The 22,643-nt window shown below is 44.1% G+C and overlaps 1 protein-coding gene across 1 annotated transcript in view; it reads left to right on the forward strand.

Moving 5' to 3' along the window:
* NIBAN1 (niban apoptosis regulator 1) overlaps positions 1 to 22,189 on the forward strand; it is a 122,794-nt gene extending 100,605 nt beyond the window's left edge. Inside the window, exons 7-14 of the mRNA XM_067467611.1 lie at positions 511 to 615; positions 3,500 to 3,662; positions 5,260 to 5,447; positions 7,698 to 7,859; positions 13,738 to 13,848; positions 17,803 to 17,910; positions 18,721 to 18,832; positions 19,383 to 22,189. Of these exons, the coding sequence (XP_067323712.1) occupies positions 511 to 615; positions 3,500 to 3,662; positions 5,260 to 5,447; positions 7,698 to 7,859; positions 13,738 to 13,848; positions 17,803 to 17,910; positions 18,721 to 18,832; positions 19,383 to 20,989 (2,556 nt within the window). The 3' untranslated portion in view covers positions 20,990 to 22,189. The remainder of the gene's footprint in view (positions 1 to 510; positions 616 to 3,499; positions 3,663 to 5,259; positions 5,448 to 7,697; positions 7,860 to 13,737; positions 13,849 to 17,802; positions 17,911 to 18,720; positions 18,833 to 19,382) is intronic.
* The last annotated feature ends 454 nt before the right edge of the window (positions 22,190 to 22,643 follow it).

The raw sequence follows: 22,643 nt of genomic DNA on the forward strand, positions 1-22,643 counted from the left end.
ACACACTACATCAAGGACTCAGCCCACTTCATAGAAAAAATCAGCAATCTCAAGCTAAATACCAACGACAAACTGATCAGCTTCAATGCGGTGTCTCTATTTACCATGTTCCCGGTAGCAGACACCATTGCACTAATCAACCAGAGGTTCCCAGAAGACATCACAGCTCTGTTTCACTATTGCCTCACCACCAGCTACTTTCAGTGGGACAATGAATTCTACGAACAGAAAGATGGAGTAGCTAATATTCAGATGGAATCTTCTTTGTAAGACTATATCTGCCAGTATTCCATAGCATTGAACCAAATAAAGTTGTGTCGAGCTGTATTAATCCTATAGTATCGATGTATCCTGAGTAGGGATTTACACTGTAAGGATTTGAACCAGAGTCAAACCAATGCATTGTACTAGATTACAAAATGAAAATGTCACTTTATTAAGTTGAGATATGATTATCTGAATCAGCCCCAAAGTGCCTGCTGAATTCTTATTTATCCGGACCCTTTGTAGATTCTCAGCAACCTTGTGATGGAGGAGCTTTTGCCTAGCCTTCAGAGCATGCTGCTTCCTAAGATGAAAGGGAAGAAGAATGACCGAAAGAGGGCATGGTTCGGGGTATGTATTATTTAGAGTTACTTAGATGGTAATCTGTTTCGGGGATTATTTTTACAGGATGAGTTGGATTGTCATTCAGAATAATTATTTATTTATCGGCCAAAAAATGTCAACCTTTTATGAGTTTGGTACAATTACTGGAAAAAAAAAGATCTTACTATAATATTACATTATTATACTTCTGGTGAACACAGCTACAACCATGAAAGCCTTCTCAAATGAGAGTTTGAAAGATATTTCAAGCAAAATTTACCAAGAGCAGTGTTTCCCAGAGGATAAGGAAAGCATCTGAAGAAGATTGTCCAAAGGAGGTTGCAGCGATGACACAGAGAAGGAGCTCGGAGCCGAATGCTGAGAGGCAACTGTTTACTCAATTTTCAACAGTCTGCATTTCCTGAACCAATATGTAAAATAACAAAAGAAAAACACTTATTGTTCAATATTCAATAAGGAGGGCGACTAAAATGATCAAGGGTCTGGAGAACAAACCCCATGTAGAGCGGCTTTAGCCTGAAGAAGAGAAGGCTTAGAGGAGATATGATAGCCATGTATAAAATATGTGAGAGGAAGTCACAGGGAGGAGGGAGCAAGCTTGTTTTCTGCTTTCCTGGAGACTAGGACTGACCTTGAAGGAGCTGGGGGTGGTGACGGCCGACAGGGAGCTCTGGGGTGGACTGGTCCATGAGGTCACGAAGAGTCGGAGACGACTGAACGAATGAACAACAACAACAGGACGCAAAACAATGGCTTCAAACTACAAGACAGGAGATTCTATTTGAACATGAGGAAGAACTTCCTGACTGTGAGAGCCGTTCAGCAGTGGAACTCTCTGCCCCGGAGTGTGGTGGAGGGTCCTTCTTTGGAAGTTTTTAAACAGAGGCTGGATGGCCATCTGTCAGGGGTGCTTTGAATGCAATATTCCTGCTTCTTGGCAGGGGGTTGGACTGGATGGCCCATGAAGTCTCTTCCAACTCTATGATTCTATGATTCTATTCGCCTATCTCCAGATTTTGTGATGATTTTTTTCCTAACCGTATATGCATCCAAAACACATATAAGAATCATGGAATCATAAGAGTTGGAAGACACCTCCTAGGCTATCCAGTCCAAACCCCTGCCAAGAAGGAGGAAAATCGCATTCAAAGCACCCCCCTGATAAATGGCCAGCCAGTTTCTGCTTAAAAGCCTCCAAAGAAAGAGCCTCCACCACACTCTAGGGCAGAGAGTTCCACTGCTGAACAGTTCTCCTTACAGTTAGGAAATTCTTAGAATCATAGAATCATAGAGTTGGAAGAGACCTCGTGGGCCATCCAGTCCAACCCCCTGCCAAGAACCAGGAAAATCCCATTAAGGAAGATTCTGTAGAGAAATGCATATTTTCTAGAAAAAATCAGCGCACAGCAATTCAAATATTAGCTAAAATGCATAAGAATGCATTGTGAAAGAGAAAATTGTGCTATGGAAAAAGGGACTTAATGCATAGGAAAATGCATGTACTGTACTGGACAAATGTGGATAACAGTCTCCGATGAAACATACAAATTGGGATCCAGTAAAAGACTACTTTAGACAATGTAAAATAGAGATAATCTTATGAATAAAAAAAACTATAATCAAAGAAGAAAAAGCGGGGGAGTAAATTACCTTTCAACATTGTAGAAAAAAAGACTATAAAGACCATCAAAGATCAGAGGGAAGTCATCAATACTTTTATGTTGTCTTTTTTGTATTTTTCTTCTTAGTCTTCTTTTGGGTCCCCCCCCCCCTTTAAAATCAATCTCTCCTTTCTTACTATTCTACTACCTATAACAACAATGTTCTCCCACTTTCGATGTTAAAATAATATCTTTTTCTCAATTCATTAAGATATATATATATATATATTGAAAAAACAATCTCCACATTTCTGTGCAGACTAAAATAATATAAAATCTAAAACCAATGTGAAATTGATATTTTAAAAAAAAACAGAAAGTGAAGGGGGGAAATGAAGAGAAAATGAAGTGGAACAGTTGACAGTTTGATCCATTCCTAGGAAGTAACCCCAGTCTTTTGGAAACAGAAGTCAACAAAGATGCTTCTTGACAGCATCTGCAAATACAGGCCTCTTGCACTCTCACAGAATAAATTCAAAATGGTTTCAAAATGGTCTTTTAAACATTTCATTGGTGTGATATAGCCACCAGTACCCAAGGGTTATTAAATAAGTGAACAAGACAAAAGCCATTAACTATGGTTGCACGTTCATGATTAGTTCATTAAGCCTGCTTATGATGGCACACCAGGAAGATCTAATGAGAAAACTAAAAGTGTCTGGCTATTTTCCCAGTGACCATCGGTATGCCCTAAATTACTTTAATACCTCAAAATAAAACACTAGAGACAAGACTAAAAATGACCATTGAAGTTTACTGAATAAACAGGTGAAATAAAACAAGGTATACAGAGGTATAAATCTGAGGTAACAAATTTGATAGAGTTAGAACAGTGAAATATAAACTCTGAGGTAACAAACTATAAACTCTGGGGCAAATATATTCTAATCTAAAATCTATAAACTTTGGCAAATATAACTATTCTATGGCAAATATGTGATAAGGATGGCCTGTTCAAATTGCTAGGCCAGACCAGACACTATCTGGCTAACTAACTTCAAGCTATGACCAACAAAGAATGCCATAAGAAGTTCTATCACCAGCCCATTCTGGCTCTGAGTCAGAATGGGCTGCACCAACTGAGCTCGGCCTCTAGGGGGAACCTAAGCTTCTCCCCTAAACTTGGCAAAATGGAACAGTCCAACAGGCAAACAGGGAAATAATATTAGGCCGAGACGTCACACTGCTGCTGGGCAATTAACTAAGTTTATGTTTATTTGTTATTATAGATAATAGAAGAAACTTACCGTTTGGTTCAGGATCATGTTTCAGAGGGATTACATACTCTGAAAGACGAATGCAAAGAAGTTACCAAAGGTCTCGAAGGAACCATTCGTTCAAACATGGATCAGATTGTAACCTCCAAAAACTTTTTAGCTGGGAAAATAAAAGGTAAGTAAAATGTTAAATATTTTAGGTGAGAGAAGTCCTCAACCAGTACAGAAAAATAGCATATGAAGCATAAAGCACTTTTGTCCACTGATTAAAAGAAAACTGACTCTTTCAAAATGCCTGCTCCTGCCAAGTGGCAGTTAGCTCCACCCCTTTGGCTTCTCTAACTTGGATACATTCTAATAGCTGGTACCGTTTCCATGGCAATGCCTCAGCTCAGGCAACACATAAGCTGGCCTGCACTTCTCATATCCCAACATCAATAAACACATTTAAAATATACATTATAATTAGCTATTTCATTACAAGAGCTATTGTACTTCTGATTGACTTTTACCTTTGAAGACATAGCTGAGTCAGTCTGGAATATCAGTATGCAAAGAGATCTTGTAGCACTGTAGAGACGAATGGAAAGAAAGAAAGTCGTTTTGACAGCTTCCAAGATTCCTTTGCATAATGCATTTTAATTTGTTCCACAAAACCTATTGGAGCTCTGAGAACTGAGCGAGGTCTTACCTGCACAGCTTCACCTCTTTTGTGTGTGATCACATATGAAAACATATAGAGATCTGGGTAAATCTGTAGACAGACAGACACACACACATTCTCACACACATATATCTGCCTCTATAATTGATTAATGGTATTTATGGGTTGTTGTAGGTTTTTTCAGGCTATATGGCCATGGTCTAGAGGCCTCTAGACCAGTGGTTCTCAACCTTCCTAATGCCACGACCCCTTAAAACAGTTCCTAATGTAGTGGTGACCCCCAACCGTAACATTTTCGTTGCTACTTCATAACTGTAATTTTGCTACTGTTGTGAATTATAATGTAAATATCTGATATGCAAGATGTATTTTCAAATCCCAAATACCTGATATGCCCAAATTTGAATACTGGTGGGATGGGAGTGATTGATTTTGTCATTTGGGAATGTTGGAGTTGCTGGGATTTATAGTTCACCTAAAATCAAAGAGCCTTCTGAACTCCACCAATGATGGAATTGAATCAAACTTGGCACACAGAATTCCCATCACCAAGAGAAAATACTGGGAGGGTCTGGTGGACATTGACCTTGAGTTTTTGGAGTTGTAGTTCACCTACACCCAGAGAACACTGTGGACTCAAACAATGGCAGATCTGGACCAAACTTGGCACCAATACTCAATATGCCCAAATGTGAACACTGGTGGAGTTTGGGGAAAACAGACCTTGCCATTTGGGAGTTGTAGTTGTTGGGATTTATAGTTCACCCACAATGAAATAGCATTCTGAACCCCACCAATGATAGAATTGGACCAAACTTCCCACACAGAACCCCCATCACCAACAGAAAATACTATGTTTTCTGATGGTCTTTGGCGACCCCTCTGACACCCCCTTGCGACCCTCACAGGGGTCCCGACCCCCAGGTTGAGAAACACTGCTCTAGACCATGGCCATATAGCCCAAAAAAACCTACAACAACCCAGTGATTCCAACCATGAAATCCTTCGACAATACAATGGTATTTATGTTATAACGATCCATATATTTTGATTCCTCTGCCAATGAATTCTCCTCTTGATCTAACTCCTGGCTGGTTTGAATTTTCAGGGAGCATATCTGAGTCTATCCAGAAGTGTTGTGGTGAGAGCATCCAGCCTTTTCTTGCTTCCATACTGGAGGAGCTCATGGGCCCTGTGAGCTCAGGATTCAGTGAGGTCCGTCTTCTCTTTGAAAAAGAAGTCAATACAATTAGCGAAACCTTTAAAGCGACAAATGATGTCACAAAGTTAAAAGAGGTAAGCAAATCATGTCATTTGCCATATATGTGGGTTGTGTCCACTGTATCATTATCCGTCTCCTCTTCTGGAATAAATTCTAATCATATCTTGGATCAGCTCCTGTTTTCCCAGCATAGTGAAGACTTGTGATGTAGCCTTTGGCAAGTCATTATCTGAAGATCTCAGTACTCGTGTGTATATTAAAAATAACCACCATCTGTATCACAGGGTTGTTTTAGAGATGAGTGAGATAAGGAAATACTCTGCATCCCTCTAAAGGGCATAGAGCAGGACTCGAAAGCCAAATACACTACATTCCATAAACAACTTTCAACAGCCTATTTGACATTCTAGTAAAAGATTTTGAAATTACACATTTGTATGAAGTTATTTTACAAAAGGCTGCAATCTACGTGCATATATTGCTTATTCACCTTACAGTTCTAATGTCTTTCAAGGCTGCCTCAGCCTCCAACTCCTTATAGCAAGTCTATGACATTAGAGCAACTAACCCTTTGATCGGTTAGGTTAAGTCCCTAGTGGATCAGCTATGTGAGTGGATGCTCAAGGCTACTACTGCTTAAACTGTGGGTCCTGACCCTAAATGGGGTCCCCCCAGCTCAATGGGGGGGGGTGTCACAAGATAATCGTTAACAGTAAACACTAGGGATGGGCGGTTTCGTTTCGTTAATTCGTAATTCGTTAAAAATTCGTTATTTTTTTGTTAATGAAGCGATAACAAACCATTCTGGAGCAACTTAAAAATGAAACGAATTTTTCAATTCGTTTCGTAAATGCTTCGTATTTCGTTATGTATGTGTTTCGTTATTGGTTTGAGGTCGTTTCGTTATTATTTCCGCATGTCTGGGGCAAGTTTTATAGTTGTTTTTTGTTTAATTAGTGAAAAAAAATTATAATATCACACCAACAGTCAACAACAGAGGGAGAGGGAAGCTTCAGAAGTTCCCCCTGTCCCAATTGGAGGTTTTTTAGCGTATTGCGTGGTCGCGTCCGCCATTAACGAATCGATTCGTTATTGTTTCGTTATTGTTTTGTAATTTTTTTTACCATTTCTGAAATTTCGTAAATATCGAACTTTTTTTTAAAAAAAATTCGGAATTCTTTTAAATATCGAAATGCAAAAAACCCCAAAAAACGAATCGATTTTAGAAACAAATTTTTCCGTTGTTACCCAGGCCTAGTAAACACCTAGTGGCTAGTTTAGATATTACATGAATCCGTTAGCAACAGCATGCAATGTTTACATGCTGTTGTTTTATTGATGTACTTCGGGAGATGTTAGCAGGGTATAAATAAAGGTTTATTATTATTATTATTATTATTATTATTATTATTAATATTAGATTGCAGAAAATGTGTACTTCATAGAAAGGGAAAAAACAGCCTATTTAGCAAACCTTGCAAATGCTGATTTGTTATCCATAAATATTTGGTGTTTATGCCCGTTTTATATACCTGTATACCCAGGTTTATGTAAAAATGTATTGGGCAGAAAGGGGTCATGAGTGGAAAAAATTTAAGAAGCTCTGATCTAGGCCACAACTTTGCCATTTCCAGAAAAATCAATCATGTCACCTGCTCTTCTAGTAGCTGCCACATTTATTTATTTGTTTGTTTGTTTCTTCTCAGCCATCAGGCGACTCAGAGCGGTTAACAACCAGTATCAACAATACAATACAAAATCATTAATAATTTAAAACAGTAATATCCATTAATTAACATCAGAACATCAGTACAACAATACAGGAAAACAACAATCCATCACGTCTCATCAATAGAATCAGCATCCAATCTCGTTGTCCATTAATCCATATTCCAATAATCAATCAATTGTACTGCTTAGTTGAAAGCCTGATCGAAGAGCCAGGTCTTCACTCTCTTCCTGAATGCCAATAAGGAGGGGGCCGATCTAATGTCTGTAGGAAGGGCGTTCCACAGCCGGGGGGCCACTACTGAGAAGGCCCTGTCTCTCGTCCCTGCCAGGCGTGCTTGTGAAGCCGGCGGGACCGAGAGCAGGGCCTCCCCAGACGATCTTAACGTCCTAACTGGTTCATAGGAGGAGATGCGTTCGGACAGGTAGATCGGGCCAGAACCGTTTAGGGCTTTAAAGGCTAAAGCCAGCACTTATCTTTCAGCACTGTTTTCCCAAGAACACAAGCCCTCAGTTTTGTCACTATCCACAACATATTCATCTTTTAATTGATTAATTCTTCTTCTTCTTTTTTTGCAAACACTTTCTTCTGATAGAATGTGATGGAACTGATGAGCCTGCCTCACCATTCTGTAAAAATGGAGCCTTGCTATCTGAAAGTCAACCTTCTTCAAGAGCAACTCCAGGACCTCAAGAGCCGCTTCAAATTCCATGACATTGATTTGATTATTCAGAGGACCCAAAATCTAATGCAGGAGGTATAGTAGGATTCATATTGATTTTGACCATCAGCCATTCCAGTTTTAAGTCTTGGTATGTACACTTTTCTTGGGATTAGCTCAACATGAAGTTTTCTGGATGATTTGTATGGGGCAATCTTGATTTTGAATACTTAAAACAGTGGTTCTCAGCCTTTCAGATCTGAAAACCCCACCAGTCAATCTAGAAAGATCCATCATTCACTACTAGTTTAGAAAAATGGATCGGAAAAATGAGTAGAGAAGGAGAAACATATTGGCTGTTGCTCTTTTCTAGTTGAAAATGCATGTCATGATATTTGGAAAACATAGGGCCCTCCCACACAGTCATATAACCCATGATATCAAGGCAGAGATCCCACAATATCTGCTTTGAACTGAGTTTTCTGAGTCCAAACTGCTATATATTCCATTTCAGATAATGTCGGATTTTATTCAGCTGTGTGGAAGGGGCCTTGGTCAAGAACACTAGCACAGGAGGGAGACTTTTGTTCAGTTTTTTGTGTGGTATACATGCATCATAAAGTACACTACTTTTGAAAATTATTCTGCACAAAAATACACATGGACAGTTGCAGTAAAGTTAAGTTTTTCATGAAAAATACTGTTAGATTTTTCTTGTACAAAACAGTTAATTTTTTAACTGTTTTGTACAAGAAAAAAGGCCGCGAGGAGTTTTTCTCCTCGCGGCCTTTCCTCGCCACCAGCGGACGCTGCTTGCTGGCCTCGCCTTGGGGGCGGTTTGGGGCCTCCATTGGCCGTTGTGTCCCCGTGGCTTGGCGCGGCCGGTCGGAGTCTCCCGGCGGACGCTGTTATTCCTCGCCCTGGGAGCGGGTTGGGGCCCTCCATCGGCCTTCGCGCCTCCTGTTGGCCCGGCACAGCCGGGCGGGGTCTTCCTCCGCGGCCTTCCACACTGCCGCGGACGTTGCTTTGCTCCCTCGCCTGGCTCCTCCGTGTCCTCTGGGACCTACTGACGGGCCCGTGTCCTTGGCTGCATCCTAACCGCCTCTGCGCTTCCACCGTTGAGAGGTCTCGGCTTGGCTCCAGCGGGCGTCGGCGGACGCGTCACGGCCTGCAGCCCCGGCGGCTCGACACTCCTAGGGCCCTTTCAGGATCAGGAGAGGCCTTGTTGCCCTTCTACGGTGCTTGCTGCTGGCACTGGGGCTGGCCGCATTGACTCCAGCACTAGCCGGCCCTGTGCTGACCGAATTGGTGTTACCATCACTGTGTTACCATCACCAGACTGAGTGCCTGCATTGACCGAGCGTGTACCATCCCGCCGTGTATTCCACCAAACCCGGAAGACTGAGTGGGCCATCCTTACTGGTTAACAATTTTCATCCTTTAGAACCTCATTGTTTAAAATCTTGTAAGACATCAGCATTTATACGACTAGCACTTTAATCTACTCTATCATTGAACCTTTTCAACTGTATCATCTAGCTCTGAGTGTGCTAACTATTAGGACGATGCTAATTCCCTCGTTCTGATTGACTATTATTGCAACCTATGTGTGACCATCTTAGAATGTGCTGACCGTTCCTGTCGATTGCTAATTAATTAATCTTAATCTTGACTCCATGATCAATTGGTTACTTCGTGCACTTTATTAACTGCTGCGATCTTGCACTTTATACCATTAGCACTTTAAATTAATTCTTGAGCACTTAGCCACTATAGCACTTTGAACTCGACTGTTACAGCTAGCTAGCTAGTGCTGAATCAGGCCTCCATGACGCACTTAATTAATATCTAGGGTCATTAGCCTTCGCACTTTATCGTTGCTCTACTGTGTTGCTGCTCTATTGTGTTGCTCTGTTGTGTTGCCGCTCTTCATTACTGCTCTATTATATTGTTAAAACATCATTTGTATCCCAACAGCACAATTCCTTGTTCCCAGTCTGTGCTTAATAGCTACGACCTATGCCATTATCTACTTCCTGGCACCTGTTAATCTGGCTGCTCATTATATATATAGGCAAGAAGGAATGGAATAGCACGAGGGATCCCGAATATGACCTAACGGGACTGAAGAATGCGTGGAGGGCAAAGCTATGGCAAACTGAGACTGTAACATGGCATGTACACCGAAATGAGCCTTGGTTTATTGGTATAAGTACCAAATGCGTCATGGAGGAGGGAGAGGCTTCCGTTAACCGAGGAGCCCCCATAGAAGTCGTGGTGGGGAGGGGGAGATACGGGAAAAGGAGACCTTTAATTCGGCCTAGGGAACGTGGAACAACTTTAGTAATTCCAAATCGGTCTCCTGATATGGTAAGTAGGTGTAACCAGGTTGGCGGTCCCTCAGGATTGAAAGTGGTGCTGTTGAACGCCAGATCTGTCAATGGCAAAACAACCATCATCCAGGACTTAATCCTGGATGAGCGGGCAGATCTGGCGTGCATCACAGAGACCTGGCTGGACGAAGCCGGAGGTGTAAACTTGACCCAGCTTTGTCCACCCGGGTTCTCTGTGCAGCATCAACCGAGATCCGGAGGGCGGGGAGGCGGGGTTGCAGTAGTCTATAGAGATTCCATTTCTCTGACCAGGACCCCCATCCCACAGTCAACAAATTTTGAATGCGTCCACCTGAGGGTGGGTGACCGGGACAGTTTAGGGATTCTGTTAGTGTACCGTCCACCTCGCTGCACTACAGTCTCCCTACCTGAGCTAGCGGGGGTAGTCTCGGACCTGGCATTGGAGTCCCAACGGCTGCTTGTGCTGGGGGACTTCAATGTCCACGCCGAGGCTGCCCTAACGGGAGCGGCTCAGGACTTCATGTCTACCATGGCGACCATAGGTCTGTCCCAACAAGTATCTGGCCCCACCCACAGTGCTGGACATACATTGGACTTGGTTTTCTGTCAGGGATGGGAGGAAGGTGGCGGTGTTGAGGAGTTATCCATCTCTCCGTTGCCATGGACCGACCACCACCTGGTCAGCTTTAGACTTACTGCACCCCCTAACCTCCGCAGAGGTGGAGGACCTATTAAATTGGTCCGCCCTAGGAGACTTATGGATCCAGAGGGATTCCTGATGGCTCTTAGGGAATTCCCCGCCACCTCGGTTGGTGATCCTGTTGATGCCCTGGTCGCTCTCTGGAATGGGGAGATGACTAGAGCAATAGACACGATCGCTCCAGAACGTCCCCTCTCAAGTAGCCGAGCTAAACCAGCCCCTTGGTTTACTGAGGAGCTGGCGGTGTTGAAGCGAAAGAAGAGGGAACTAGAGAGCGTGTGGCGTTCGGATCCAAGCGAGCCAAACCGAACACGGTTTGTGGCCTTTTTAAGGTCATATGCCGCGGCAATAAGAGCCGCCAAGAAAACCTTCTTCGCGGCCACTATTGCGTCTGCAAAGAACCGTCCGGCTGAACTGTTCCGAGTTGTCAGAGGCCTTTTAAAACCCACCACTCAGGATGGGTGCCCTGATGACTCGGCTGCTCGCTGTGAAGCTTTTGCTCGGTTCTTCGCAGACAAAGTCGCTTTGATCCGCTCTGGACTGGACGCCGCATTAACGGCAGTCTCTGAGGATGTAACACGAGCATCTGCTTGTCCGATTTTGATGGATTCATTTCAATTGGTTCAAACTGAGGATGTGGACAAGGTGCTTGGAGGAATGAGAGCTACCACATGCATCCTAGACCCCTGCCCATCCTGGCTTCTAAAGGAGGCCAGAGGGGGATTGGCCGAGTGGGTTAAGGTGGTGGTCAATGCCTCCCTTCGGGAAGGCATTTTTCCAGCCAGCTTAAAGCAAGCTGTGATAAAACCGCTGTTGAAGAAGCCATCACTGGACCCCACTCAATTGGTAAACTATCGGCCTGTTTCCAATCTTCCCTTTTTGGGCAAAGTCATGGAACGTGTGGTGGCCTCACAACTCCAGGCATTCTTGGTAGACACGGATTATCTAGATCCGGCACAGTCTGGCTTTAGGCCGGGACATGGTACCGAGACAGCCTTGGTCGCCTTAGTGGATGATCTCCGTCGGGAGCTCGACAGGGGGAGTGTGTCCCTGTTGGTGCTACTCGACCTCTCAGCGGCCTTCGATACCGTCGACCACGGTATCCTTCTGGGACGCCTCGCGGGAATGGGTCTCGGAGGTACTGCTCTGCAGTGGCTCCGGTCATTCCTCGAGGGACGGTCTCAGAAGGTGTCACTGGGGGACTCCTGCTCTACCCCACAACCTTTGTCTTGTGGGGTCCCTCAGGGTTCAATACTGTCCCCCATGTTGTTTAACATCTACATGAAGCCGCTGGGCGAGATCATCCGGAGTTTCGGGGTGCGGTGTCATCTGTACGCAGATGATGTCCAACTCTGTCACTCCTTCCCACCCGCTACTAAGGAGGCTGTCGAAGTCCTGAACCGGTGCTTGGCCGCTGTGACGGTCTGGATGGGGGCGAACAAATTGAAATTGAATCCAGACAAGACAGAGGTGCTCCTGGTCAGTCGCAAGGCCGAACAGGGTATAGGGTTACAGCCTGTGTTAGACGGGGTCGCACTCCCCCTGAAGACACAGGTTCGCAGTTTGGGTGTGATCCTGGACTCATCGCTGAGCCTGGAGCCCCAGGTTTCGGCGGTGACCAGGGGAGCATTCGCACAGTTAAGACTCGTGCGCCAACTGCGACCGTACCTTGGGAAGTCTGACTTGGCCACGGTAGTCCACGCTCTGGTTACATCCCGTCTTGATTACTGCAACGCTCTCTACGTGGGGTTGCCTTTGAAGACGGCCCGGAAGCTCCAATTAGTCCAACGGGCGGCAGCCATGGTATTAACAGGGGCTGGGCGCAGGGAGCATACAACTCCTCTGCTGTACCAGCTCCACTGGCTACCGATTAGCTACCGAGCCCAATTCAAAGTGCTGGTTTTGACCTTTAAAGCCCTAAACGGTTCTGGCCCTACATACCTATCCGAACGTATCTCGGCCTATCAGCCCACCAGGACCCTAAGATCTTCAGGAGAAGCCCTTCTCTCTATCCCACCTGCTTCACAGGTGCGGCTTGTGGGAACGAGAGATAGGGCTTTTTCTGTGGTGGCCCCCCGGCTTTGGAATGCCCTCCCCACTGAACTAAGATCAGCCACCTCGCTAAGGGCATTTCGGAAGAAACTAAAAACTTGGATGTTCGTGCAAGCCTTCAATTGATTTTGATGTGATGTTGTCTGACCATGGATTAGCAATCAAGGATAACGAATTGGACTACGATTTAAACGATGAGATGTTCCGATCTGTATTGGTGGCCCAATACTATGAATGTTTTTGTATGTATTTTTAAATTTTTTATCTATGCTTAAGTGTATTGTATATTTTAACATGCTGTAAACCGCAACGAGTCGCCGCACAGGCTGAGATGTTGCGGTATATAAGCGTACCAAATAAATAAATAAAATAAATAAATAATTTTGTGTAAAAATTGTGTTTTCGGCTCAAAAACTTGTTTACACACACAAAATGTTTCTATAAATAGTTTCTTGTGCTAATGCTATTTTGTGTAAAACATAAACACAAAAAAACTTTTGCATAAAATTGTTTTTAAGTTTTAAAAGGTTGTAATTTTAAAAAGTAAAACTTCAAACCTAAAAACACATTTTGTACGTTGAAAAAACCAACTATGGGAAGTGTGGCCCTGCTTTTGGCTGATGAGATAAGATTGTTGATGTTGTTGTTGTGTGCTTTCAAGTCATTTCAGACTTAGGTTGACCCTGAGAAAGGGCCGGGTAAATGACCTTGGAGGGCCGTATCCGGCCTCCGGGCCTTAGTTTGAGGATCCCTGATATAGATCTTTATGTATGCAAGTACATACAGTAGATACTGATATGTTTACCCTGGGATCAGAAAGACTACCACAGAGTAAAAGTATGTCATCTTTCTTTCAATGTGTTTCAAGCTTCTGGAAAATGCAGTGTATACCTTTGAACAGCTGCTGGGTCTGGACCATGTCAAAGACGTGCCCAAATTGGCAGCATCCATTGAAAAAGTTAAACTTCGTGTCTTAAAGGTATGTGACATTTTTGATGTCATTTTGTCTAAGAGGAATCCAGGGCTCCAATGTCCACCCCAACAAGTATGTGATAACTTTTATTTGTGCGCTTATAATCAAATGTTTCTATTCTGAAAAAAAGTCTTGCCAGAGGTAAACCTTTGCTGCAAATGAGGACAAGAAAGGAGATTCCATCTGAACATTAGAAAGAACTTCCCGACTGTGAAAGCTGTTCAGCAGTGGAACTCCAGAGTGTGGTGGAGGCTCCTTCTTTGGAGGCTTTTAAACAGAGGCTGGATGGCCATCTGTCAGGGGTGCTTTGAATGCAATTTTCCTACTTCTTGGCAGGGGGTTGGACAGGAGGTCTCTATCTATATATATAAATTTCCTACTGGCGTCCAACGAGGAAACAAAACTCTAAAACCCCTCCACACAACTCTACCAAAATTGCCATGCCCCAAGGACAACCCACTAGGTACAAACTAATCCACTCAGAAATCAAAACCACACAACAACAACCACAAAAAACGGCAAAACAACTGAGCATGCGCACTGGCGCAAACTCCCTGTCGCGCGCACATACATGGCCCCTCACCCCCCCCCCCGCGCGGCACACACACACACGCGCGTGCCCCCTCTCCCCCCGGCGCGGCACACACACACGCGCGCACCCCCAACCCCCCCCGGCGCGGCACACACGCGCGCGCGCGCACGCGCCCCCTCTCCCCCCTCCGGCGCGGCACACACACGCACGTGCGCCCCCTCACCCCCCCCGCGCGGCACACACGCGCACGCGCGCCCCCGTCCCCCCTCCCCTCCTCCCTCTTACCCTCCTCACGTTACCTCCAAGCCACGCCCCCTTCTAAACCCATCCCCCTCCCCCCTCCTCACGTTACCTCCAAGCCACGCCCCCTTCTAAACCCATCCCCCTCCCCTCCTCCCTCCTCACGTTACCTCCAAGCCACGCCCCCTTCTAAACCCATCCCCCTCCCCCCTCCTCACGTTACCTCCAAGCCACGCCCCCTTCTAAACCCATCCCCCTCCCCTCCTCCCTCCTCACGTTACCTCCAAGCCACGCCCCCTTCTAAACCCATCCCCCCTCCCCTCCTCCCTCCTCACGTTACCTCCAAGCCACGCCCCCTTCTAAACCCATCCCCCCTCCCCTCCTCCCTCCTCACGTTACCTCCAAGCCACGCCCCCTTCTAAACCCATCCCCCCTCCCCCCTCCCTCTACCCTCCTCACGTTACCTCCAAGCCACGCCCCCTTCTAATCTGTCAAGGAAGAATCATAGAATCATAGAATCATAGAATCAAAGAGTTGGAAGAGACCTCATGGGCCATCCAGTCCAACCCCATTCTGCCAAGAAGCAGGAATATTGCATTCAAATCACCCCTGACAGGAGAGAAAGAGGGAGGGAAAGAAAGAAGGAAGGAAGGAATGAGGTAGAAAAGGAAGAAAGGAGAGAAAGAGGGAGGGAAAGAAAGAAGGAAGGAATGAGGTAGAAAAGGAAGAAAGGAGAGTAAGAGGGAGGGAAAGAAAAAGGGGGAGGAAGGAAAGTTAGAGAAAGAAGGAAGGAGAGAAGGAAAGAAAAAAGGGAAAGAAGGAAGGAAAGAAGGAGCGAAGGAAGGGGGGAAGATGTAGAGAAAGAGGGAGGGAAGGAAAGATGGAAAGAGAGAAGGAAGAAAAGAGAGACTGCAGAAGAGAAAAAGGAAAGAAAAAAGGGAAAGAAGGAAGGAAAGAGGGAGCGAAGGAAGGGGATAAAATGTAGAGAAAGAGGGAGGGAAAGAAAGGAGGAAAGAGAGAAGGAAGAAAAGAGAGACAGCAGAAGAGAAAGAAAAAGGGGGAAGGAAGGAAAGCGATAGAGAAGGAAGGAAGGAGAGAAGGAAAGACAGGAAGGAAGGAAGGAAACAGGGAGTGAAGGAAGGAGGGAAAGAAGGGGAGATAGGGGAAAGGTTGGCCACAGCAACGCGTGGCGGGTACAGCTAGTGATTCTATGATTCTATGACAGTTCACTTTGGACCTTCAGTAGCTTTTTTGCCAGTTTGTGACAGGTAGCACTTAGGGCAGCTGTTTGTAAACTGGGGCCCTTTAATATTTCATATTATATCACTACAACTGCCATGAGATCTGCAGTTTGGAAAGGCACTAGAGCTCCCTTGGAGATAAGTCTAAGTGTCATGCCTCCATAAAGACTCTCACTGTTTACTCCTATTTAAGCCTTTGAGTTAGAGGAAATTAGCATTCCATGTACAGTCAGAGGTGGCCCTAGGTAATTTTCAACGGTAAGCCAACAGTATTTTGGCACCCCTCCCCAACCAATCACTGATATATATTTTCCGTTCATCATGGGAGTTCTGTGTGCCATAATTGGTTCAATTCCATCATTGGTGGAGTTCAGAATGCTCTTTGATTGTAGGTGAACTATACTTCCCAGTAACTACAACTCGCATATGTCAAGATCTATTTTCCCCCAAGAGCGCCTAAAGAGTGCCCCTGGGCAAAATCAACTATACTGCAAATGCTTACTTTGCGTAATGGGTTGAGCCGCCCCTGTGTACAGTTTTGTGGGGGGGTGGGTGGGGTGTCAGTCTAGATAGCCTCTTTCCCTTCTTGTTCTTTGAAGAACCAGCCATTTTAGACGTCGAAGGTGAGGAGAGAGGAAGGCCAGGAACGTCCACAAAATAGCATGTTCAGATTATGTTGGAGACATTTCAAGTTAAAGTAAAAGTTAATTCAAGTCAAGCATTATTCCAAAGACAGAGAAATACCAACAAGAGAAGAAACAGCAGAGAAGTTCAGTAATTCAGAGCCCCTCTCTCAAGGACCTTAACTCTTTTCTGAGGACTGTGCCAGATAGACCCGAGAGGAGAAAGGGATTGAAGCCTTTTCCAGTTATTAAATCTTGTTGACTGTTTGTCTAAGTGTCCTTTATCTGTTCCCTGTGCAACCTGTTCACCTTCCAAGCAGTTAGATAGCGTGGAGGCAGAACACTATCCCTCCCTAAACTTCAAATCTCAGGATTTCTTAGGATGCTACAGTGGCAGTGAACATGAAATCATAGTATTATGCATTGTCGAAGGCTTTCATGGCTGGAATCACTCAGTTCTTGTGGGTTTTTTCGGGCTATATGGCCATGTTCTAGAGGCATTTCTCCTGACGTTTCGCCTGCATCTATGGCAAGCATCCTCAGAGGTGGATATAATACTATATATAATATAGTATTATATTGTTTGATATGAAAAGAGTCTCTAGTGCTCTCCAGATGTATTTGATTACAATCTCTTCCATCCTCAACGAGTTGTGCCACAGTGCCCTATTTTTTGTTTGTGATGCTTGCTCCCTCCTCCCTGTGGCTTCCTCTCACATATTTATACATGGCTATCATATCTCCTCTCAGCCTTCTCTTCTTCAGGCTAAACATGCCCAGTTCCCTAAGCCGCTCCTCATAGGGCTTGTTCTCCAGACCCTTGATCATTTTAGTCGCCCTCCTCTGGACACATTCCAGCTTGTCAATAACTTGAGTTCTGGTTAACCACGGCTTTACTGTATTAAAGTGGAACCTCGACTTAAGAGTGTCCCAACTTTAGAGCATTTTGAGTTAAGAGCTGTCATTTGGCTCAGGTTTCACTTGAAATAAGAGCATTTTGAGTTAAGTGCACTACTACCAGAGGGAGCGCTAGCGTGAGAGAACAGGGCTTCAAGGGAGCAGCCCTCCGTGCCTTGTGCTCTTGTCCACTTTGGAGGTCTCTTCCGACTCTTTGATTCTATGATTCTATGTGTTATTATTGTTTTGTGTCCAAATTTGGTGTCAATTCCCCCAGTGGTTTTTGAGTTCTGATGGTAGCACGAACTAACATTACATTTTTATTTATATAGATGAATTATTTGCCATTGCTTCTGGGTTATACATGAAGGTAGGAAGAGGGTTGTTGGCACTTCAAGATCTCATGTTCGGTTCTCCTTCTTCATAGCAATACGACTACGACAGCAGTACTGTCCGGAAGAAGATTTTTCAGGATGCCCTGGTACAGATCACCTTGCCCACCCTGCAGCGGACACTGGCTTCCACCTGTAAACCAGTAGGTTGCTATGCTGAAACATATGAAACAAAAGGAAAATAGGGATATACATACTAAAGCTAACTTTATAATCATTGTGTGAGGGAAGCAAAAATTCATGGCACTATTTTGAAGGCCTCTTGGGTAAAGAAATAATTAATGTGGGCACATAGACCAGACATATTGTTTGGATATAAGTTAATCATGCTTAACACTGAAATCTGTAAGGTGTTGCAACTGTTGCAGGCCTAATATCAAGATCACCTTGTTCCAGATCCCTGCCTAATATTGCCTATTATTTCTTTACTTTTCATTCCATCTGTGGTGCTTGAGCTTCTTGCTGCATTGCAATGAACTACTTCTCTAGACTGCCTGGCTGTCTCTTGAAAACTGTTCTTCACTATGAAACCTCTGTTGGTCCAGAGCTGAATTTAGACTTCTTCTATTTTAAGAAGTAGTTAACCACTGTAATAAGTGGAGCCCCCGGTGGCGAAGTGGGTTAAACCCCTGTGCTGGCGGGACTAAAGACCGACAGGTCACAGGTTCAAATCCGGGGAGAGGTGGATGAGCTCCCTCTATCAGCTCCAGCTCCTCATGTGGGGACATGAGAGAAGCCTCCCACAAGGATGATAAAACATCAAATCATCCAGGCGTCCCCTGGGCAACGTCCTTGCAGACGGCCAATTCTCTCACACCAGAAGCGACTTGCAGTTTCTCAGGTCGCTCTTGACACGACAAAAAAAAAACCAACTGTAATAAGTCCTAGCTGATACTTAGAGAATAGTGATGCAAAGCCCCATATGTGACATATTTTATTCTCTTGTTTTACAGGTACTTCAAGAATACGAGGAATACATCTTTGCTGAGCATACCAGCGTGATACAAGTTGAAAATGTCTATGAAGAAATTTTGCTTCAGGCCTTGCTGGATGAAACCCTACAAGGTAACACCTCAACCAGTCTTATGCATCATGAAATTGGAAATCTTGAGAAAGTTGGTTTGTTCTGGTCTGTGTCATTTCGTTTGTGGCATTTTGCATTTCACCAAATGTTGGAAATCTTTAGATAACATTTTATTTGAATAATATATCTGAATATTATTTACATTCTGCTTTGACTAAGGTTACAGTTGAAGAACCTTAAAGCTTTGATCTTTTCAGATAATACAAGTGGCCAAGGTTTCGGGAGCCAAGGAAAAATAGACAGTCCTTGCCCCATAGTTGCCCATCCAAACAACTCTTGATGCCATCATGCCCACATCCCAAACCTACCATACTTTTGATTAATGGCAAGTGAGAGCCATCCCTCCCATACCTCACCTTTGCTCTGATAAGCTTATACCAGGAGTAAAGGATTCGTGGTTAGAATCCCACCACATAATATGTTCCAATTGGATTTTGCAACACTCTGTGTGTAATTGTCCTATTCTATGTGGCATGCTTTGGTTGTGACCCTATGATTGAATAAGTGTGTGTATTTCTATCTCCTGCTTAGTGATAAAAGAGGCTGCACACTTGAAGAAACATAACCTCTTTGAAGAAACAGGCCTGCCTTTTGAAAGTGTCTCCAGTCTGAGTGATCTAAAAACTCCTTCAGGATCAACGCAAACCAGCCCAGTGAGGAAACCAACCTCTAGTGAGAGAGAGATCTTGGATGCCGATATGCAGAATAATGAAGTTTTCATACCAGAAAAAAGCACTCTAGAGGAATGCCATGAGACTAGCAAGCCATTGGATGATGAAAAGGAAGTCTCTTCTAAGATATCTAGCATTGCTTCAGAAGCAAAGGAGAAAGTACTCATTCCAGATCTCAGTGGCAAGCAGGAGTTGCCCAGTATGACACAAAATGCTACAGAAGAACAGAGAGCCCCTCAACCTACAACTGTAGTAGAAGCAAATGTAGATGGAAGCACAGGGATAGAAAATACGGCATCAGTGGAAGAGGAAAAACTCCCAGTTGCTGGTGCTGTGGATGAAATAAGGAACTTGCTAACATTTATGGTTGAATTGCCAGTGGCTATTCCATCTAAGGACGCAAAACAAGCTGTGCATGAAATTGAGACGTTGAAGCCACAGGAATCTGCAGAAGAAACAGGCAAGGAGGACAGAATGAATGACGGAGAATGTAAAAAGCTTTCCAAAGTGTCTTTCTCTTTCCCTGCAGAAGGAAATGATACAAACAAAGCAAGTATCAGTGAGGAAGAAAATTTTATGATACATAAGGATCCTTCTGAAGTGTCTGGAGAACCGAGTGATTGCCAACCAAAGGCAGAGTTGGAGACAGTCATGCAGGGTACTGATGTGGAGAGTTGCAATGCTGATGGCCACTTCCAGCCAAAGCCACCTATGGAAACAGGACAATCTGGCCAGAATGAAGGAGGCCTCTCCTCTGTGCAGGTTGTCTGCATGGATCAAGCACCACAAGCAGAAGAGTCTGCTGAAAGCGAAATACTTAACCAAACTAAAGAAGTATTTTCTTCACTTCATTCTATCCCAATCGGTGACAGTTGCCAAACAGAGCAACCTACTGAAGGCCACTTTCAGGAGGCAGAACTCTCTTCTCCTCCATCTGAGTCTATGGAAGTTGATGCACCATCATTCTCAGGTTATCCCACTGAAACACACGAGCCTATCTTGAATATTGCAAATCTAACAATAGACCCAATTGATCAGACAGTTTCTCCAAAGCTGAAAGAAAGCGAGATCAGCAGTCTGGAAGCAGTGGTGGAGATGGGCAACAAAACTCTTGATCACATTCAAGGAGACGATTGTAAACAATCAGATGTGTCCTTACCAGATGAAGATTATGTGAATATGACAGAAAGTGAAAGAGACAGGTGGGAAAAACCAGAAGGAGCAATAGACCCAACAGTAGATCCAACCGATCAGACAGTTTCTCCAGAACTGAAAGAAAGTGAGATTAGTAATCTGGAAGCACTGGTAGTGATAGACAACAAAATCTTCACTGTCATTCAAGGAGATGATTGTAAACTGGCAGATGTGTCCTTACCAAATGAAGATTATGTGAATATGGCAGAAGGTGAAAGAGACGGATGGGAAATATCCAAGGGAAGCAATCTTGAGTTCCAGTCTGAGAAGTAAAAAATAAGATTATTTGAGGAATCTAAAACCTCAGCCCTGAGATTAATATGACTTGAGTCACCTTAAAAAAATTGAGTGGAGTATTCAAATGAAAACATCTTTATCTGAAAGCACTCACATTCCCATTCTTCAGGTCTTCGAGAATGCTGGCAATCTGAAAAAAAATCTTTCTTCTCTTTCTTCCGACAACATAGAAGTTGGCCATGAAAAGCTGATTACTGTCTCCAGTGTGGTTAATACTTATATTCTCTGCCAATGATAAACTTTTTTTTTGGTTGTGTCAGGAGCGACTTGAGAAACTGCAAGTCGCTTCTGGTGTGAGAGAATTGACCGTCTGCAAGGACATTGCCCAGGGGACGCCTGGATGTTTTGATGTTTTACCACCCTTGTGGGAGGCTCCTCTCATGTCCCCGCATGAGAAGCTGGAGCTGATAGAGGGAGCTCATCTGTGCTCTCCCCGGATTCGAACCTGTGACCTATCAGTCTTCAGTCCTGCCGGATCAGGGGTTTAACCCACTGCGCCACCGGGGATCCTAGTGATAAACTGATAGAACCTTTTAAACTTTTCAAATTCCTTTTGAGAACTTTCAGTGTAACTATTTGTAATGAATTAGTTTGTCACGTGGGTGAGGATTTCAAGGAAGTGAGAGTAGAATTTAGAATGAAAAGCTAAATCAGATAGAGTTTAGGAGAATCAGTCTTGTCTGAAACATGCCGATAAGAAACAGTTGAAAATCTTCAGCAATAGGGTGAAGTGATTTGCTTATTGAAGTCTTGCACAGTTTAATACTGCTTATATAGCTGTGAACTTAATGAGCTGGATTATTCTTTCTATATGTAAAAGCTTTCGGCAGAGATTTGACCATGGGGTCCTCTTCTAATTGTTGCAATATTTAAATGGCCAGAATAGTTGAAGCAGGTTTCTCTGTCCCTCCTCCTCACCTTTTGCACCTTTTGCAGGGCACTTTATAAATTGTCCCCAAAGAGAATGACAACCATTCACAATAATTGATATCTGTATTTATTCCAAAGTGCCTTAAGCAAGACTGTGTCTGCGGAAGAACCACAATCCGGTGGGGAAACTTCAGTGACGAAGGAGTCTGAGTAGAATTGTGTAATTGAGTCGCCCGAGGGCTGAGAAAAGCGGCATACAAATATAGTAAATAAATAGTAAATAAACTTTAGTACACATTATGCTAATTAAGTGGATTTTGCCATTTCTTTGGGCCATGAAAATGGTAGCCAAAATCAGGGTTTGCTTCTTAATAGGTTACTACCTACACATTTATCTTGGAATTTTATATGTAGTTGGGCTATAATTTTGAGTTTTTAAAAAGGATTCAGGAGAGGGTATAGGACTATCCCAGAGCAGATTCTACTATTCACCCCTTCTTTCCTGGATGCCAAAGTCACACATATTTTGGAGGAGAACTGGTAAGGATTACATCTAGTCCTTGCTTGATGGAGCCAATATGGTGTTGCGCCTTGAGTGTTTTGGCCAAGAATCTCCGAGAGCGGGCATCAAATCTCTGCTCAGCAAGGGAAACCCACTGGTAACATTGGGCAAGTCACTCTCTCTCGGCCTCTGAGGCACGCCACGGCAAGTCCCTTCTTGTCAAGAAAACCTTTTCCTGTACTCCCTATGCCATCCATG

Source organism: Anolis sagrei, chromosome 4, assembly GCF_037176765.1.
Source record: "Anolis sagrei isolate rAnoSag1 chromosome 4, rAnoSag1.mat, whole genome shotgun sequence".
NCBI lineage: Eukaryota > Metazoa > Chordata > Lepidosauria > Squamata > Dactyloidae > Anolis > Anolis sagrei.